We start from the raw sequence: 19,620 nt of genomic DNA, 5'->3' as shown, positions 1-19,620 counted from the left end.
ACCATGCCTAGGCTGCTGTAATATGGCTGTCAGTAGAGGGGCAACAAAAGCAGAGCCTCAACTGAGCTCTATTTAGTATCAAGTACACTGATTACATAAAAAATCAGGTTATGCTACTGTTGTGTTAAAGGAGGCAGATAGGGGTTGTTTTCAGTCCTAGAATTGTTGTAGAAAGACAGCCAGCATGGTGTAGTGGTTAAGAGCGGTAGTCACGTAATCTGGGGAACCGGGTTCGCGTCTCCGCTCCTCCACATGCAGCTGCTGGGTGACCTTGGGCCAGTCACACTTCTCTGAAGTCTCTCAGCCCCACTCACCTCACAGAGTGTTTGTTGTGGGGGAGGAAGGGAAAGGAGAATGTTAGCCGCTTTGAGACTCCTTAAAGGGAGTGAAAGGCGGGATATCAAATCCAAACTCTTCTTCTTCTTTGTCTTCAACAAGGCCATGAGAGGGGCATGATGTGTATGAAAAGCATGTACACAAATGTGCAAAAGAGAATAAAAACTGAGCAAATACCATTTACTGGAAAGTCACTCAATGGTAATGAAGTGTAAGGTCCAGACACCTCAATGGTCATTCCTTTTAGAGTAAATGGACCCGGCCTTCTCTCATTCCATGCATCATATATGCATTTAGACTCAATATGATTGTTCAATTAAAAATACCTAATGTATTCAGAACTATAAAATTGATCTGATTAGAACAGAACTACATATCAAATGAAATTAAGTGTGGTTGCTTACATAATTTGAGCTGAAATGTTTATGGTATTTTTATTCTCTTAAACTACTGCAAAATTATATATATTCTGTTTTTAAAGTTTCTGTGCCATCGTGTGATCATGATCTATATTCTATAAGTTTCTGTACCATCGTGTTATCACATACTTTGCCATTTACTTGGTTTTCTTTTAGTACTATTGGTTATATATAACATTTCCTAAAGCCAGTAAATGCTATTTAAAATGCAATTTCATTAGGAGACTAAAATATTTATTTTGATCAAAATATTTTGATCACCGATGAACCACTGTGAAAGAGGATATTTTCTCCCCTACAAAGAACAGAAATAGGCACTTCACCCTTAACCATGTTACTGTTGTAGCCAACTTAAGCATTCTAAACACATTGCCTAAAGTTGATATTCTGTGAACATAAATTCTAAAAGCAATTTGAGCAGTGTGAAATTTTTCATATATTGGTGTTAAAGGAGCAAGCATGCCACAAAAGAGCACCAAATTGGTATTTTAAAAAAATAAACACTTAGAAGCTTTTTATCTTCTGTGACAGAAGAAACAAGTTTTACACCATCAGCTCTACTCCTCATTAACTGTACACAGATCACATTATAGAATTATAGAGTTGAAAAGGTAGTTCTTTCTGTTTTATGTACATTTAAAGACTAGTTTAAATTAAAGGAAAAGAGGTATACAACGTAGCCTGTTTTGCTTGATGCGGGGGGGGGGGACACGTACAGCTTTAGTTTTAAAACAGTACAGGATGCGCATTTTAAATTTTGATGAAGAATGTTAAAAGGACAAGACAATTTTGTACAAAACCTCAATTTATTTCAAAGAAATTAAAAATATGTATTTTATATATATTTATATATAAACTTCTATTCCTCTATAAATATAGTTGATCTTGCAATAGTGAACAGAAAGAAATGCATACCAAATCCACATAGCTATGCATTTTAGGGTAAGGTTAAGTCATGGATAATATTTATGACAGGTGCTTATATAAAAAGAAGTTTGAAACAGTACAATCGGAAGAGCAGCAAGTCTGCTGCTATACAAAGGATTAAATATTAAAAGGTGTTTGCCAGTTAAAATTGACACATCTTGTATAAGCCTGTTAAGGAAATATGAGCCATAACAGTTCAGAGAGAACACAGACCAATCATACACAGGCTCTTTTAGCTTTACATATAAATTACTATATTGAAACATCAGGCTTGTAGATTCTTTGGGGTCTCACACCCTATCATTCAACTGAAATCTATTTTTCTTGGCGGCATAAATCACCATGCCTTTCATTCACCTACTAACAAGAAGGAATTAAAACCCACCAGTTATGAAGATATGTAGAAATGAAATGTCAGTGTTATAAATGCTGTGAAAATCTGAATAATCCAAGCTGCAGAGATCTTTTACTGGGTTTATGTCCCCCCTTCTTCTTGGTCATACTGAGTAGGTCTGTAAAAATCGGCTCAATAGCGCTTTTCCTGATGGCTCTCTCCCAGCAAACTCATTAAACAGAACAAAAAAATCTATCAAAAGAGCAGGCTATTAAGGAATGGAGTGTCAAAATCACAATCAAAATGCACCGCCTCGTCCTCACTACAGATTAACAATTACAACCAATGGCCGTATTTCCATAGAAAGTAGAAGCTGCCTCTTACAGGCTTAAAAAGCAGGCTGTCCATTCCATATATTAACAAAGTTAAGAGAAAAGTTAACAGTTCTTTAAAATGGTCAGATGTGTGTAAAGGAGCAGCTGGTGAGAAAAATATCACTCCCAACCTTTCAATTTCATACTTCTTAAAAACAGGTCACACCTTTAGGCAGAGCTTAGGAAACTTTCTCACCAAGAGTTTGGTGGTGGAGAGAAAGTTTTCTTAGGCAAGGGCTAGGCAGTACAGTTGGGTAATAATAACATGCAGTTCCCTTTCCCATACTCCTCCCCAGGTGGGGTGGAACAGGTAAAACTGCTTGCTCCTTTATTCCTTCAGGTCATGCTGAGCAGAGATGGGAGTTAAGGCTTTTCCACTCCCTGTCTGAATTTGTCTTGCAGCGCAGATCAAGTCAGCCGTGCAGCCTACCCAGACAATTTTCCTGAAACCATTAATTCTACTGGTATCAGTGGGGCTACTTATAACATATGTCAAATTATGAATCAGTTATCCTTAATCCTGGACCTAAGCAGCTTGACACACAACTATTACCATGACATGTGGGGTGGGAGGTGAGAAAAGGAAAGCTATTGGGCTCATTTTGGTTCCTATGATATCAGCTTTGCAAATAAAATAAAGAAGAACATTGATTTTCTTTCTCCTTCAGAGAGAGAAAGTGAGAGAGAGAGAGAGAGAGAGAGAGAGAGAGAGAGAGAAAGAGAGAGAGAGGAAAGGCTGCAAACTGGTTAAAAAAGTTCTAAATAATTACAAAAGTGAGAACTTTGCAATTTAAATACAAATATACTTACAAAATCTTACAGAGGCTATTTACAACCTCAGATCCACATTCCCAACTTTACAGTAAAATTTAGTCCAGTAGAAGACAAGAGGCAAGGGGAATAAGGTCTGTTTCTCCACCAGAACCAACCTCTTTACATCAAGTCCCCTGTGGGCTGGAGAGAAAAGTCATAAGACTTTGGACAGCACCTATGTGACCACTTTCTCTCCTTTACTTTATGGCTGGGACTGTGAACAGAGAGCAAGTTCCTTTGCCAGCTGTCTTTGGTTGGTGTGAGAGCTTCACACTGTAGTTTCCCCTTGCTTACTGTTGGTGAGTCTGCTATAGAACTTCCTCCAGGAATTGAGTGTTTTCCCAGACCAGATCCAAAAGCCAGAAGTGATACCTACAATTAAAGTCATGAGATACTTGATCATAAAGACGGTGAAGTCAGGACTCATGGGCGGATGGTGGTGGTTACTGGGGCAAGGGATGGCATAGCTCTTGCAGCTTTGAGCAAACCAACTCCTTTCCCACTGTTCCCTAAATGCTTGCTCGTAAAAATAGCAGGCAATGACTATGGTGGCAGGCACTGTGTACAGGACGCTGAAGATCCCTATCCTAACCATCAGCTTTTCCAGCTTCTCTGTCTTGGTACCGTCATGTTTCATGATGGTCCGAATTCTGAAAAGGGAGACAAATCCAGCCAGGAGGAAAGAAGTGCCAATGAACAAGTAAACAAACAAAGGAGCCAGCACAAAACCCCGCAGGGCATCCACATTGTTGATGCCCACAAAGCAGACGCCACTGAGCACATCCCCATCCACCTGCCCCAGAGCCAAGATGGTGATGGTTTTGATAGCGGGCACAGCCCAAGCAGCCAGGTGGAAGTACTGGGAGTTGGCCTCGATGGCTTCGTGGCCCCACTTCATGCCAGCTGCCAGGAACCAGGTGAGGGAGAGGATCACCCACCAGATGGAGCTGGCCATGCCAAAGAAGTAGAGCATCATGAAGAGGATGGTGCACCCTTCCCGCTTTGTGCCCTGCGCCACCGTCCGCGAGCCATCGTCGGAGAAGCGCTCGTTGCACACCACCTTCTCCTCCAGCAGGAACCCTGCAATGTAGGCCACCGCCACTGCTGTGTAGCAGCCCGAGAGGAAGATGATGGGTCTCTCCGGGTAGCTGAAGCGCTTCATGTCCACCAGGTAGGTCAGCACGGTGAAGAGGGTGGAGGCGCAGCACAGCACCGACCAGATGCCAATCCAGGTGCGGGAGAAGCGCAGCTCCTCCTGCCCGAAGTACATGAGCCCGTAGGGGCGCCCGGACTCGCAGGGCGCCCCGCAATCCTTCTCGCCCAGGAAGCGGTAGTTGAGGTAGGAGGGCACCTTGAGCACCCGGGGGCAGGTGAACCTGCCCGCCCGCTCCGCCAGGTGGCTCCCTCCGCCCCCGCCTCCTACCACGCCGCCGCCGCCGGGCCGCAACTGCGGGTTGCTGGTCCAGAACTCGGGTCCCAGCGAGGGCGTGGGCGTGCCGCGCTCGGAGGTGTTTTGGCCCACGCAGAGCTCCTCGGCGCCGTGCACGGGGAACTTCTCGCAGCGCAGCGTGTCGGGCCACTGGAAGCCGAACTTGTTCATGAGCGCCTCGCAGCCCTGGCGCGCCCGCTCGCACAGGGAGCGGCAGGGCGGCAGCGCCTGCTCCAGCACGGTGCACACGGGCGCGTACATGGAGCACAGGAAGAACTTGAGCTCGGCCGAGCACTGCACCTTGACGAGCGGGTAGAACTGGTGCACCTCCAGGCCCGCGTCCTCCTGGTTGGTGTGGCCCAGCAAGTTGGGCATGATGGTCTGGTTGTACGCGATGTCCGTGCACAGGGGGATGGTGATGGGCTGGCAGTAGCCGTGGTCCGGCACCGAGATGCCCCGCTCGCCGTTGTACTGCTGCTGCTGCCCCAGAGCGGGAAGCACCGGCGCCTCCGTGCACAGCAGCAGTAGCAGCAGCAGCGGCGGCGGCGAGAGAGCGCCGGCCCGGCTACCCCTCTCCGCCTCGGCCCCGCTGCAAACTTGCCGAGTCCACTTCTCTGCCATACTTCGCCGGGTCCTCTGGCTGCTGCTCCCGCCGCCGCCGCCGCCTCCCTCTCCAGGTCCCTCCTGCTGCTGCTTCTGCCGCCGCCTTTCACCTCCTCTCCTGCCAGGTCAAACTTGAGCCTCCTGCAGGGGAGGCTGCAAGGAAGAGGAGGACGGCGAGGGCCACCCCGCGAGCACGTCCCTCCGCCGCGCCGCCAGCGCGCTCTGCTCGCTCTCTCTCTCTCGCCTGCCAGGCAGAACGCGCCAGCTCCAGCTCCTGCTGCTGCTGCTGCTGCTACCGCCGCCTTTTCTTCTTCTTTCTCCGCCACCGCTGCCGCCTGACCATTTGTGGCAATCCCTCAAGCCCTCTCTCCCTCGAACCGGTTTCCAGGCGCCCCGCAGTCTGCCTTTCACCAGAAGGGAGGAGCCTTGAAACCGACGCCTAAGTTTTCCCTGCGTCAGGGACCGTCGCCCAACATCACTCCCCGCTTCTAAGCGCAGGAGGAGGCGGAGGTCGTCCGATACGGTTTCTCTCTCTCCGCCCTCCCTCCCGCCTCGCTCCTCCTCCAACTTCTCCTCCAGGACACGAGGGGGAGGGGGGAGGGGGCCAGGCTTGGTGGGTTTTGCCTTAAAAAGAAGAATAGACCCATATGCTGTGTGAGCAGCTAATGAATAGGAGGCAGCATACAATTGCTTTCTTCCCCTTTCTACGCCTAAAAATCCGGTGGTTCGCATTTTAATAAAATACAAAAAGGGGGGCAGGAGAAGACTTAAGGCAAGGACGTATGTTTGTGAATTAGAGCAAAGTTTTAGAGCATCGCAACTTGGAGGTAGACGCTCGTTTGCTGAGCAGCTTTCAATAAAACAAAAACGACAAAACCCTCAACCACCAAAAACTCTTCACTTGAAATGATTGTAACCTGACGCAGGGAAGTCTTTAGAGGCGGCCTCTTGGCGCGCCTTACTCTGCGCTCTCTTCCCAGCCTCCCGCCCTTAAATACACTTGTAAAGTCGACATGAAACGATTATGTATTTTTTTAAAAAAATGAAGCAAACATTAAGTCAGTTTCTTCCCAGAAATTAACATTTAAAATGACAGCTGTTCCCTCCCTCCACCCATCCATCCATCCAAGAACTTACAAAACACATCATTGCTGGAGGGACTGATGTCAGGCTGGGAGGTAAAATTGGGCAAATATCTCAAAGGATTTGAAGACCAAACCAAAATAAAACCAAAATAAAAAACCAGGACCAACTTTTGTGGGCCATTACCTGGGTGGAATTGAGTGTGGCTGACTTTCAAATAAACATGTGAACATGAGAAGAACCTTTATTCCAGTGGCCCATTTATTCTAGCCAGCAGTTAATCTACATTTTGGGGGCCTTGAAGCTTGAACTGTAACCGGGCCACTTCTCAACCAGCAGCAAGGTCTGGGTAACCACTGGTATCTTCTTCAGTAGGGTTGTTCCATGACAGATCACCACTACTGACTCTCTAACTTTGGGGTTGTTGAAATACAGTAAAAAAACACAAACAAAAAAACACCCCAGTTTGAATTCTTTGACACAAATTGTGGGTGTATTAGACTCAAAAATGTTAAGCAATGAGGACTAAAATCACTTCTGCCCCCCCCCCCGGGATTAAGGGTCCTGAACCTTAAGCTTCATTAGTTTCATAGTAGATCTGCCCGAGTCCAGCATCCTGTTCTCCCAGATATCAGCAGCAAAACCTGAGTACAAGAGCATTCTCCCCTCCTGTGGTTCCTAGATATTCTGAAGCATTAGTAACTGGTCATTGGTAATGCTGCATTACCACCTCTGACTGTGGATGTAGAGCAGTGTTTCCCAACCGGTGTTCCGCGGCACACGAGTGTGCCGTGAGACATCGGCTGGTGTGCCGCGAGATGCCTGGAGGGAGGCGGGCGAGTCGGGCGGCGAGAGGCGGGGCGGTGGCGGCGAGGAGAGGCCGCACCTCCTGCTGCTGCCTGGCGCTCCTCCTCGCAGCCGGCAGCGCTGCCTGGGCGCCTCCGCGCGACTCTGCCTCGCTGGGTTTGGTCTCCCAGCAGAGACGGGTCACACGCGCCCCTCCCTCCCTCCCTCAGCCTGCGCGGAGGGAGAGCCAGAGAGAGGCATCGCTCCTGCGCTCCGAGGCGGATTGAGCGCAGCTGAGAGGAGCTGCCGAGGGAAAACACTTTCACTTTTGTGCGTCCCTCCCGGCGTGACGCTGCGCGCTGACGTCACGGGGCGGGGCTTTAATGGTGGTGTGCCGCGAGATTTTTTTTCAGTAAACAGGTGTGCCGTTGCCCAAAAATGTTTGGGAAACACTGATGTAGAGCATAGCTACCATGCCTCGTAGCCAGTGAAAGCCTTGAATAACTCCATGAATTTGTCCAATATAGTAGTACTCTTTTAAAGCCATGCAAGCTGGTGGCCATCACTGCCTCGACTGGGAATGAGTCTCATAGTTTAACTCTGTGCTGCATGAATGCATAACTTCCCAAGCTACTCAAGGTACTCGGGTTACTTTTATTAGAGTTAGGTGGTGCTGTGCCCACTGAATAGTATCTTGCTCATGTTTGATCACTTCCAAATGTGAGGTTAGGCAGAAACAGCAAAAGAAATGCATAGCTGAAGGAGAGAGAGATCTCACTGTGTTTGATCTGTCGGCCAAAAATTAGAGGTAGTTTTAGCTTTAGTTTCAAAAATACATCCCTCACCCACAAGTAAGTGCAAGAATTGGGACTTCAGGCTAATGCAGCAGGTCTCTGATAGCTGTAATGCTACAAGGAGGATAAATTGTCATTATGTTTAGTCACTAGGTGGTACTGGACTTAGTTGTGTTTAGCTGGAATCAGGTGTTTCCTGTTGTTGTTCTTGTTAGAGACAATAGGCTCAGGCAATTCATGCCACCATTGCCCAGGTGTACAGAAGCCATTCCCCTTTCTTGCCCTTGTGCTTAGCCATCCTGTGAAGGGGCTCTGTAGGCAATGAGCTCTTCGACATAAGGAGGAATCCTGGGCCAATCAGGTGGCACCTTTGCAGTGGGGGAGGAGTACACATGTAGAGCCCCTTCACATGCTGACTGAACGTATAAACAAGTCGAATGAAGCCATGGCTTTTCCACATGGGGCGGGGCTAGCTAGCTTCAGCACATGTGTGGGGATCATCTGATGACTTCATTGGGTAAATGTGGCTGTAAGCCTGTTTACACACTTCCACTGCTGTTGTGGGAAGCGGTATACACATGGCATTAGCTAGCTTCCTGACTGGTGGTTCCTCTGAGGTTTCAAGTTCAAACTTTTGGGATGGGAGGGAGGATGTGCCAAGGACAAACGATGCACTCAAAATAACTGGTAGCAAAGAAGCTTGGCTGGCAACAAGTGTTTACACAATCAAGGTTGTTTCCATACTAATGCTGGTTCCTATGGAAGCAAGTAGTAAGTCTCTCTGTCTCTTTCCCACCTTCCACCTCTCAGTACATAGATGTGTAATATCACTTTGTAAGCTTAGTGTTTCACACACATAATCTAAACAATATTTACAATGGCCATACTTGGTGGTCACTCTTATTATCGCCTAGGACTTTCTAACCTCCCACTTCACACTTTTGACAACTTCACTGCTCCACCCAAATGTATTGCCTCATAAACCAAAACACACCTGCTGATCTAGCCTTCCCTTCTGGAATATGGTAGTGAATTGTATGACTCAAGGTGTAGAGAGAAACAGTTGACCCATCTCCCTCCCTAAACAAGTCATCGGATTGTAGCAAGACTCCACCCAGTTGGCCAGAAGACGTAGTTTGAGGAGTGTAGTCTGCTGGGCAGTAACAGTTGGGGAGATTAAACAAAGCGGCATAACTCTGGTTATGCCACAGGAGAGGAGGACATGTGACTAACAACTGGAGCAGCATCCTGAAAATACCAATTTTCATAAAAAGGACATGGGGGGGGGTGAATTTCCTAGTCCTCATGGAAAACCTGTAACCATCTGACCAATTTCATCTAAAAAAAGAGAGATCCAAATAAGATTCCTTGGGAGGTAGTTCCAATGATTCCAAAAGCTGGGCCTTTTCTAACTTGTATCCTAACATGTCATTTATTTATTTTTAGATCTATATACTGCACTCATCCAAATATCTCAGGGTGGTTCACAGGATAAAAATACAGGACAGAAGCATGAAATAAATAGTTAAAACATTAACTGCTTTCTTCCACAAACACATTTTAAAGGCCATAGAATCCCAATCAGCCAAAGGCCTGGTTGAAGAGATCCGTTTTTTGCCTGGGGCCTGAAGATGAACCTCTCTGGGGATAGCATTCCACAAACAGGAAGCCACATTTAATTTTGACCCTCATACATTTACAGTGGAATCCTAGTGGGCTGTTTTCCAAGGCACTCCTTGGAATTACACATAATTCCATTTCAACTTTCATTTACTTCCCCATCACACCATAAGCTTTCCCTTAAGTTCAAACTCTTTCCATTTGCTCACAGAAACCAACTCCCAAGTGAAATCTGAACAGAAACATACGCCCCAGTAAAATGTGCTACTACATAAGTTGGATAAAGGAACCTAGGCTTCTACATCCTGCTTTGAAAATTAATTTGTAGCTTGTGCACCACAGGTTCCTCGGGTTGTCTACTCACTCAGAAGTCCTAATGAGTTCAGTGGCACTTACTCCCAGGTATGTGCATGTAGGATTGCAGCCTGTCTCGCACAGAAACAAAACAAGCTAGAATCAAGTCTATTAGGAGAGAATGTCTTCCAGCTTCTGTTTTGACTCTGTTGCAGTCAATAGCTAGAACATTTTTTCTGTCTTACAGACAGATCTCAGACTAAATATTTAGGCCACTTCCTTTCTCCCAGCAGTGCTGTCCCACATTCAAAAAAGTTACTACCAACATCTAGTTATAATGAATAGAGGAAGAAAGGCATCTTTTTGAAATAGCATATCATTACCTATCTAGTTTATCTGGTTTTTTAAATAATAAAAAATCTGTAATACACTAACTCCTGGGTACTTGAAAATTCACAGTGCAGGACATTCTATGTTGAGAAAATGAATATATTTAAATGATTGCTGGATCTCTTTCAGATATAGCATACATATATCTATGTAATTATTGCTGATATTCTTTTGGGCCAGCTCTCCTTCCAACAGGGCAATCTCATGCATGTTTACTCAAAAGTAAGTTTCATGACATTCCGTGGGACCGACTCTCTAGTAGATGTGTTTAGAATGGAAGAGCTAAGCTGTAGTCCTGCACACCTGGGAATAAGCTCCATGTGGCTTACTACTTGAGTAGATATTCATATGATTACTCTGTTAATTCCCCCCTTTTAATTTGCACCCACAATTAATCAGATACATATACAAATATATAAAAGGATGTCACACAGAGGAGGGAGAAAGGTTGTTTTCTGCTGCTCCAGAGAAGCAGACACGGAGCAATGGATCCAAACTACAAGAAAGAAGATTCCACCTAAACATTAGGAAGAACTTCCTGACAGTAAGAGCTGTTCGACAGTGGAATTTGCTGCCAAGGAGTGTGGTGGAGTCTCCTCCTTTGGAGGTCTTTAAGCAGAGGCTTGACAACCATATGTCAGGAGTGCTCTGGTGGTGTTTCCTGCTTGGCAGGGGGTTGGACTCGATGGCCCTTGTGGTCTCTTCCAACTCTATGATTCTATGATACAATCAGATTTGCACAAATTCCATTGCACATGCAGGTTTGCTTCAGTCATTCTAATACGTGAAAAAAGTTTGTGACGATCTACTTCCTTTTAGTATGCAGCCATTGAAATGAATGGAAAAGTAATATTTATTGAGGAGCCTCATGTGTGTGTTGGAGCTCCTGCAAAGGGAAGGTGTTTCTAAATCTGCTTTTTGGGCAACCCAAAGCCAGTGTGGTGTAGTGGTTAAGTCACGTAATCTGGGAAACCGGGTTCGTGTCTCCGCTCCTCCACATGCAGCTGCTGGGTGACCTTGGGCCAGTCACACTTCTGTGAAGTCTCTCAGCCCCACTCACCTCACAGAGTGTTTGTTGTGGGGGAGGAAGGGAAAGGAGAATGTTAGCCGCTTTGAGACTCCTTAAAGGGAGTGAAAGGCGGGATATCAAATCCAAACTCCTCTTCTTCTTCTTCTTCTTCTTCTTCTTCTTCTTCTTCTTCTTCTTCTTCTTCTTCTTCCTTAAACAACAGCACTTTTTCAGATTTATATCTGAATATTTTAAAAATAACACTCATGAGTTTAGACCTCCTCAGCATACAGTGGTGCCTCGCAAGACGAAATTAATTCGTTCTGCAAGTTTTTTCGCCTTGCGAATTTTTCGTCTTGCGAAGCACGGTTTCCCATAGGAAAAAGGAAACAAACTTGCAAGACGATGGATGGCTTTGTACAAAATATTTTGTCTCTAAATCAGTTCCTTACCTTTTACATTGCAGCTACTGCTGGAGCAGACACATAATAAGATTGATGAATGGTATAAGTTTTTTGTTTTTTGTTTAAGTGCTTGACATTGATTGGTGGAGAGCAGGGACTTTGTCCTTTGTTACAGATCACCCTAAAAGTTTGTGATAGGACAATTTGAAAATTACAACCAAAATTAAAATCTAGACTGATTTGGAAAACCTTTGTGTAATTTAGAATTAAGTGTGAACTTGCTGATATATCTGGTCGTGTTGACTCAGGTCTGAAGGAAATGGGCATATAGGATTGTTAGTGTGTGCTTAGCATGATGGAACAGTATCATTAAGGCCTACACCTTTCCTTCTTTCTTTTTCTCTCTCTTAGTGTGACTTAAATACATAAAGACCAAGTCTTGCTACACACTGAGATGAAGTGCCTAACTCTGTATTCAAGACGATGAATTGAAAAAGTGGAGTTTAAGAAGAGGAGCTTTTCAGCCAGAAGAATTTGAACAAGAGTTTGGCCTGCAGCCTGCCAAGGTAATACGTCTATTCTACTATCTACTCTAAGGATTGTGTCAAAACAATCATCAAGGGCTGTCTTTGAGGGGAGATGGAGGATGTATAAACAAGATGAATTAAGGTGCTGCTGACTCCCTTCTTGTTTGGGGGTCAGTGTGAGGTGGACAATGGGACTGTGCATGTTGTGACGGATGTTAAAATACTTCACAGAGAGTAAAAAAAATCAGAAATCGGCAAGGATTCCAGGAATTAGTGCTGAATTAGAAGCTAGCCAATAAGTGGCCATTTCAAAAATGCAGCACATTAATATAGTGAAGTAAGGTTGCAGCAGGGCCTTTTCATTTGTGGCACCCAGCCTCTGGAAATTAGGATGACCGACTCTTATATAATTCAGTGCCAAATAAAGGCATTTATTTTTCTAAATGTTTTCTCAGGCATTTGGTAGGTGTTGTTGTTGTGAGTTTAGCCAGCTTGACCATGGTGACAGAGTGTTCAGGGATCTGAAAATCCTCACCACATGTTCTCACTACATTTTTATTTATTTTATTCATGCATTAGATCTTTAGATCCTTTTTGCTAAAGGTCCCAAAATGGTTTTCAGCGATACAGATTAAAACCAGGTACAGTTTAAAATAAAAACAATACAGGATAGGGCAGCCTAAAACCTCAGGGCAGGTAAATGAAATGTGTAAAGGAAGGATAGGACCAGAACTACATTTCCTGGAAACGGCCATTTACCTGCAGCAGTTGAGCCCTGTATTAGTGTGATACAGCACCTTTGAAGTTTGCACAAAGACAGTTTTTTACCTAGAATTAGCCACAAACGGGTATTGTGGGAGGTGGTGATGGTGGAAAGATACATGTTTTCTGGATCTCTGTTGCATCTTTGCTTCCAATGGATTCTGCTCATACAGTCATCCTCAGTTATCAGCACTATCTATCACCCAAAGGAATCAAAATCCCAGAGTCACAAACAAGCACACAGCTTTTTTTTTTTAACTCAACAGAACTAAGTTCTGGCACCTCTCAGGTTCAGGTGAGTTCCTGCACCTCTCAAGTGGGCACCATTGTCGTTCTAAGAAAATGAGGGTGGTGTTCATGGTGAGTTCCAGCAGCTCTTTTTCTTGAGTGGCTTGCCTGTGTGTGTGTGTAAACAAAAAACTTTAAGAGTTTCATTGATACTTTGAAATAAGTCGTACTCCAGATCTGATTAATTACAAAGGCCCATTTGACTAGTGACCTTCATTTGACCTTCTCTTACTGTATTGCTCTTGGCTTTTTCGGCACTCTTTCTCTTCAAATAATCTTGTGCAGCACATTGGCTGGGATCTCTAAGGAGCTACTTTAGATGTGCCCAATGGTTGTGGGCATGCTCAATCGGATTTTTTACTTACCCATTTTGAATGGCAGACACCCTCCTCCCAATGCCACAAGCTGCTCCCCAACCCCCCCCCTCCATGTGGTCGAGTATCATATCCAAAGTTCCACTGGACAAAAAAAATTGCCTGGCATAGTACTCTAAATCTCGGCCATGATGGTGTACTGTGGTTTGGATTGACGTGAGAATGGGGGTGGGGAAACCAGGTAGGCTGGCCTGTGGATGGTTCTGTGCCCTTATGATTCTAATTTTAGGGGAGGGGGGTTCTTGTCGTTTGGCTTGGATAAATAAACCGTGATGCATACCATGAGTTTTATTTACTTTTGTTTATTTACAAGGATTTTTATATACTGCCTATTGCAATCCACCTCAAGGTGGTGTAGATGTTGGTAGTGATCCCCACTGATCAGAGAGGTGGTTGCTGGGTTGCTAGGTTGGCCTCATAGCTTACTTTTTCTCCACCAAGGCACACCCCTTGAGCAAGTAGTGCAAACCAACTGTCGTGATATATCTGCAAATGTACACAGAGAAATGCATGTGGCAAAAAGAGAGAGCCAAAGGAAAAAAATATATATAGTTGCCCTAGAAATCAGGTTTACGGCAGTAGTTTTTGCATTTGGTTGGACATTAATTACCATGCAAACTAAAAGCAAGCAAATCCTCATGCCTCATCAAGTGCGTGCAGAATCTTCCAACATTTTCAAATGATAGACTAATAGCAAAATACAATTATTGAGATTGCCAAAGCACCTTGCCCCAGAAAATATGAAAGTGCTGTGTTCAAAGCACTTGGAAAATAAACTCCCATTCTTTACAGCCCCGTCGTCCCTATGGGATTTGGCATAAGACAGACTAGAAAATTTCTAAGAAATGTCAGGTTTTCTTTGCTGGCATTTTTTCTTTATATTATTATTACTTTGTTCTGAGCAGAAACAACTTGGGCTCAAAAGGTAAAATTCATTGACTGTAGATTTTACTAAATGCGAGTTTAGTCGTGCAAGCAAAGAGAAGCGGAGAGTGTACTAAATATGACTACGTTTTACAATCCCTTTCTTCCCTCTTCTCCTTCTTCTACATTCCTCCCTCCCCCCTCCTTTCTTTTTTTGATAAGCACTTAAGAGAAGCCCATTCACTGGAAGCTGCCAATTCTTTTATTTACAATAAGAACAGATTGGGGAGACTAGAGAAAATGTGTGTGGCAAATTAGGGTGAACTCAGTGGCCTGAATTTTAAATGTGAGGGAGGAAATATATATGAAGGGATCTTTCCATGCACTCCTCCCCTCCCCCCACCTTTTCTTTCTGAAACTGTCCTAAAGCCATTATCATAGTTGAATACTTTGCATAATGGAAAACACAGTCACCTCAGATCTTCTTTTGCATGACAAACTCTTGATTAGAAAAATAATAGAATGGAAATGGAATTGGTGTTTACTATGGATGGCTGGAGAAAAGAACCCAGCATTAAAAGCAACAAGGGCAAGAGAAAAGGAGAAAACGCTCAACATCCCGGCGTATGATACAGACAGATGACTGAGTCTTTTCACAACAATATAAGCTTGTTTATAGTCAGGCCCTGGAGGCTGAGAAAAGTAGGGAAATTGATTTTAAAACAAATAAATAAATAAATCCTACAATGAGAATTCTTTACCCTTAAAAATGGAACAGAAACTTTTATTCATAGATCCAAATGTATGACTCTCCCTATCTGGAGAGAAAAACAATTCATGAACTGCATTTTAAGTGTACTGACAATGAACCAGAAAAGAAGAGAGTGGTGTTTAGTGAATTAGACCAGTTGCCCATTTAGCCCCATACTACCTAAGTGGGTGAGGAGCAGCCATGCTACATACAACTCAGCACCTTGGACAGATACCTTTTCTAGCTCAACTACATCCCATCTCAAGGTACAGTACTGGTAGTCTGGTGTGGGCACCCTTTATTCCCTGTCAAGGACCAAATGCCAATTGTGGGCAAGGCTGAAGCCAGTTATGGGTGGGTGGGGACTCCTCTCTCTGTCTTTCTGATGCCTCCTCATTTCTTCTTCTCTTTTAACATCTTTCTCTACAACCAGCAGCCTGCTGAAGAATGGGTGGCCGGTTCATCTTCTAAACTACTTAATCGTAGAGAGCACTTGAAATTGGTCTGAGGGCAACAGAACATTAGGCTGTGGCCCACACAAATAGCTGATAAATTCACATGGCAGTGGGGGTGGCAGCAAAGGGTTCTGTGTGGCAGGGATGGGGAATAGGTGCCCCCCAGATGTTTTTGGACTCTGTCAGCCTCAGTGAGCATGCCAGAGATGTGGGTAGTCGCAGTCCAACAACATCTGGAGGGCCACAGATTCCCTATTCCTGCTGCACAAGCAATGCACACTTAAAGTTAATGTGTAGGTCTTCCTGTCAACCTTTGCACCAACAGGAGTAAGTATTCTTCTGCAGTGAAAGTGTAGAAACCCATGATGGTCTATGGCATGTGGGTGGAGTAATCAGAATTCTATAGTAGGACAATACCTTTCTTTTATATCAACCCAAGTGTCACAGGATAGCTATGACTGTGGTACATATATAAATTACTTTTTTAAATGCTCTTTATTGCTTTTATTAAGTATTACAACTATTTCATTTGTTGTTAAAAAGAAAAGGGGGGGGGGAGAAAGAAATTCCAAGAAACACCAATACATGATATAAAAGATTCAACATCATATGTCGCTGATACATTAAATCACCTTCTACTCTTTGAATGTGACTTCCACCCACCTCACTGTGGGTCCTTTCTTCCTTTTCTAACTGTGTCCTTTTTCACCTTACAATTCATCGGTATTGGGTACATACATAAATTACAACGCATCAGGTGAACCCATTGCTGGGGACTGAAACGGCCAGCTCTGGATACCTGGCAGCTGCCTTAGGGTGCTGGGTGCTGGTGCTGGGCCTAGGTGTTTGTCTTGGCTACAAATCCTGAAGGAACCCTGCACCACGGCCATCTTATCTTGTGGCACTACTGTTTGTGGCAAGAGTGATACTTCAGCCCCAAGCCACAGGTTGTCCAACTGGAGGCAAGGCTACCAGACACAGCAGGGCTGCTGGAGAAGGCAGTCATAAATTAGTGGTTGGGAGAGAAAGGCAAGACTGAGCCAGAAGCTGCTGAGCTGGACCCATCCTTGGTGCACCTGATGGCTGGGTCTGCAGCATTAGTTTTTGCTTTGCTTTGTTTTGAAAGAAGGATAACAAAGTCAGCCACGGCACCTTCAGCAAACACAGCTGACATGTTTGAGTCTCTAGACTTTTTCTTCCTCGCAAGCAAGCTGATAAGAGATGCTTTTTAGCTGGCTTTTTCTCCTCCTTCTCCTCCTCCTCCCCCCCCCTCCTTTTTCTTTTGCCTCTACTCTGTCTGACCCAGGAAAAACAAACAAACAACAAAACAAAATCCCATAAGAAAGGGCAAGAAGTTCTGAGATCTGCTACATGGTTATTGTTACTAGGGAAACGACTTCCTTCGCTGTCTTGTGTTCAGCAGCTCCGGCTGACTTCTCTCCCCCCGCCCCAGTCTCAGGCAACAATGCAAAGAGAGCGGCACAAAGGGAGAGGCAGATCCATATGGCCTATGTCTTCCCATACATGCGTCAGCCCCACTTTCAAGAGCTGAAATGTTGCCCTTTTATAAAGCAAGCTTAATTATATTTAATAAACTCTAAGACTGTGTGAGGCAGAGCAGTGAAGAAGTCCCCTTCCCTTATGCCTTTAACGTCATAATTTTTCACAGTTTGGTGGGGGAAGGAAGAATGTGTGGTATATAAGCTCCAGGTTTGATTACTGTAATGAGCTTTAAATGGGGTTGCCTTTGAAGGCAGTTTGGAAACTGTATCTGACGCAGAAAGGCAAGTGGCCAGATTGATGACTGAAACCACAAACCAGATCATGTAGTGCCTATCCTGGCCTGGCTGCCTGCACATTTTGAGACCCCAGTACTTGACAGAACACTTCTGCCACCATGACCCTGGTTACAATCTTAGGTCAACCCCTGAAGCCCACTTCCAGGTGCCTTTCCAAGGGTGGTTCAGAGAGTGGTGACAAAGGGCCTTTTCAGTAGTGGCCCCCTGTATGTGAAAAGCTTTTCAGCACTTGGTAACGACATTCCTCTCCTCCCAAGCACCTGATGAGATATGGGAGTTGCTTTCTGCCTGCCTTAGTTGTATACCCCTGATACTTTTTATCCAGTAGCGTAGCATGCTGTGACTATGGTATCATTTTATATTGTTGTCTTGTATGGATTTTTTGTGTAATTTAATCTACTGCACGATGCCTTGAGTCTTTTTTAGAAATAGGTGTCTATGAATTTTAATGAACTTAAACTGCAGCAAAACTGTATCTTCAGGGAGAGTGGCATATAGATGCGCAGAGTGAGCAGGAGCTCCAGGAAGCACCTCCTGCGGCTGCCCCCCTTAAGCTGCAATTGTCTAAAGAGAGCAAGGGCCAAGCCACCTGCTTTGCTTGTGCTTTGAGACATGCCGTCTTATAGCAAGTGAGAGAAGCAGATGTCACTCCACTTCCACCAGAAAAGAGACCTAGGTGCACTATAAGAGGAACTTTCCTGACAATAGGTAGCATCCACAAATTCTACAGGAAAAATGTCATGTCTGTTGCTAAGAAGAATGAACAGTGGGACATTGGGGTTAGAGGCCAGGGTAATTGAAATTTGACCTGTGCAACCATTGCTGTAAATCATGGCTCTTAAAGTTTACTGTAAGCACATATGGCCAAACTGAACAACCCGTTGGCGAGTAAATACTAGCAAAAACACATTTTTTGGGGAGCTGGTTCAAATATGCATGTGCAAGCCAAACATACAGCCAAACAAGGAAGTGTCATTGCCATGCTACAAATAAACAAATCAAGATGTGGGGAATCTTTGACCCTTCAGATATTTCTGAACTACGACTTCCATCGTCCCTGGCTATTGGCCTTGCTAGCTGGGACAGATGGGAAATGTAGGTTATCAGCATCAGGAGAGCCAAAGGTACCTCACCCCTGAAATATTTGGAAGAGCTTAAGAGACAACTCTTTCAGTTTTCTAGTGTGGAATGATACTGGCATATTTATAGATCCCCTGTTCCTTTCTTCCATCCCAGGTGTACAGTCTCCTGGGAAAACAGAATCCCCTCCACAATGAAACACAGGGATGCATCTGGACAGTGTTAGATTAAATTAGTTCCCCCTGTATCAGTTGGGTTTCAAGTTAACAAGCAAATCGGGGCTAAGTGAAGCCCGAATGATATCAGTGAGAACTAAGGTAAACTAGGAGCACAGGAAGGAACATTGGCAAGCTGCCTTATACTGAATTAGACCATTTGTCTACTTAGCTCAATATTGTCTGCACTGTTTGGCAGCAGCTGTCCAGGATTTCAGACTCTGCTCTCACCCAGCCTTACCTAGAGATGCCAGGAATTGAATTTAGGACCTTCTGTAGGCAAAGCACATGCTCAGCCACTGAGCTATGGCTCTTCCCCATAAACATCATCTAAAACTGAGCCTGGATCTAGTCCCAAGTTTCCATTTTGGCTTTCAAGTTATGCATTTCTGGATCCAAACCCAAGCTACTTTTTTAGATTAGAAGCGTTTACATGTAATGGTAGAGTCAGCAGCAATAGTTCATTTTACAAAAATAAATAAATCACAAACTGCTTAATATAACCAGTTTCCAAGCCATGTACAATTTTTTAAAAACGAAATATATCCAGTAAAGTAAAAGATAACACAGGGTGATATTCAATGTTAGTCACACTTATAGAGTAGACCCATTGGGCCAGCCTTGTTGGCAGAAGACCCACACAGACTTTTTGCTTGTGCCAATGGAGCTCCCCCCCCCTTCCTCTTGTGCACACGTTTCCCCAAAAATAGGCTCTAGGGGATTCAGGAGAACCCCCAGAAGAATGCAAAGGGGAGGAGGGAGGAATCATTTGGTTCGGCAAATTGAAAAGCTTGTGCAGACAGAATGGTTGGAAGAGTGCAATGTTGAATAGCACCCATTGAAATCAATGTACCTTAATGCTACAGCTTTCAAATGTTTGTTTTGAGTAT

General features: G+C 44.6%; 1 protein-coding gene across 1 annotated transcript; it reads right to left on the bottom strand.

Moving 5' to 3' along the window:
• Positions 1-1,542: 1,542 nt before the first annotated feature.
• FZD1 (frizzled class receptor 1) lies at positions 1,543-5,738 on the bottom strand. Its single transcript, XM_083468936.1, has one exon. It carries the CDS (start codon positions 5,251-5,253, stop codon positions 3,472-3,474), a length of 1,782 nt encoding a protein of 593 aa, XP_083325062.1. The 5' UTR covers positions 5,254-5,738; the 3' UTR covers positions 1,543-3,471.
• Between the last annotated feature and the right edge of the window lie 13,882 nt (positions 5,739-19,620).

This window comes from Podarcis liolepis, assembly GCF_965112155.1.
Source record: "Podarcis liolepis genome assembly, chromosome: 12".
NCBI classification, from domain to species: domain Eukaryota; kingdom Metazoa; phylum Chordata; class Lepidosauria; order Squamata; family Lacertidae; genus Podarcis; species Podarcis liolepis.
The sequence above is the reverse complement of the archived record's forward strand: the minus strand, read 5'-3'. Positions and strand labels throughout refer to the sequence as shown.

Bases quoted from the DNA above. Each gene is read 5' to 3' on its own strand.
- FZD1 (XM_083468936.1), bottom strand. From the start codon at position 5,253: ATGGCAGAGAAGTGGACTCGGCAAGTTTGCAGCGGGGCCGAGGCGGAG.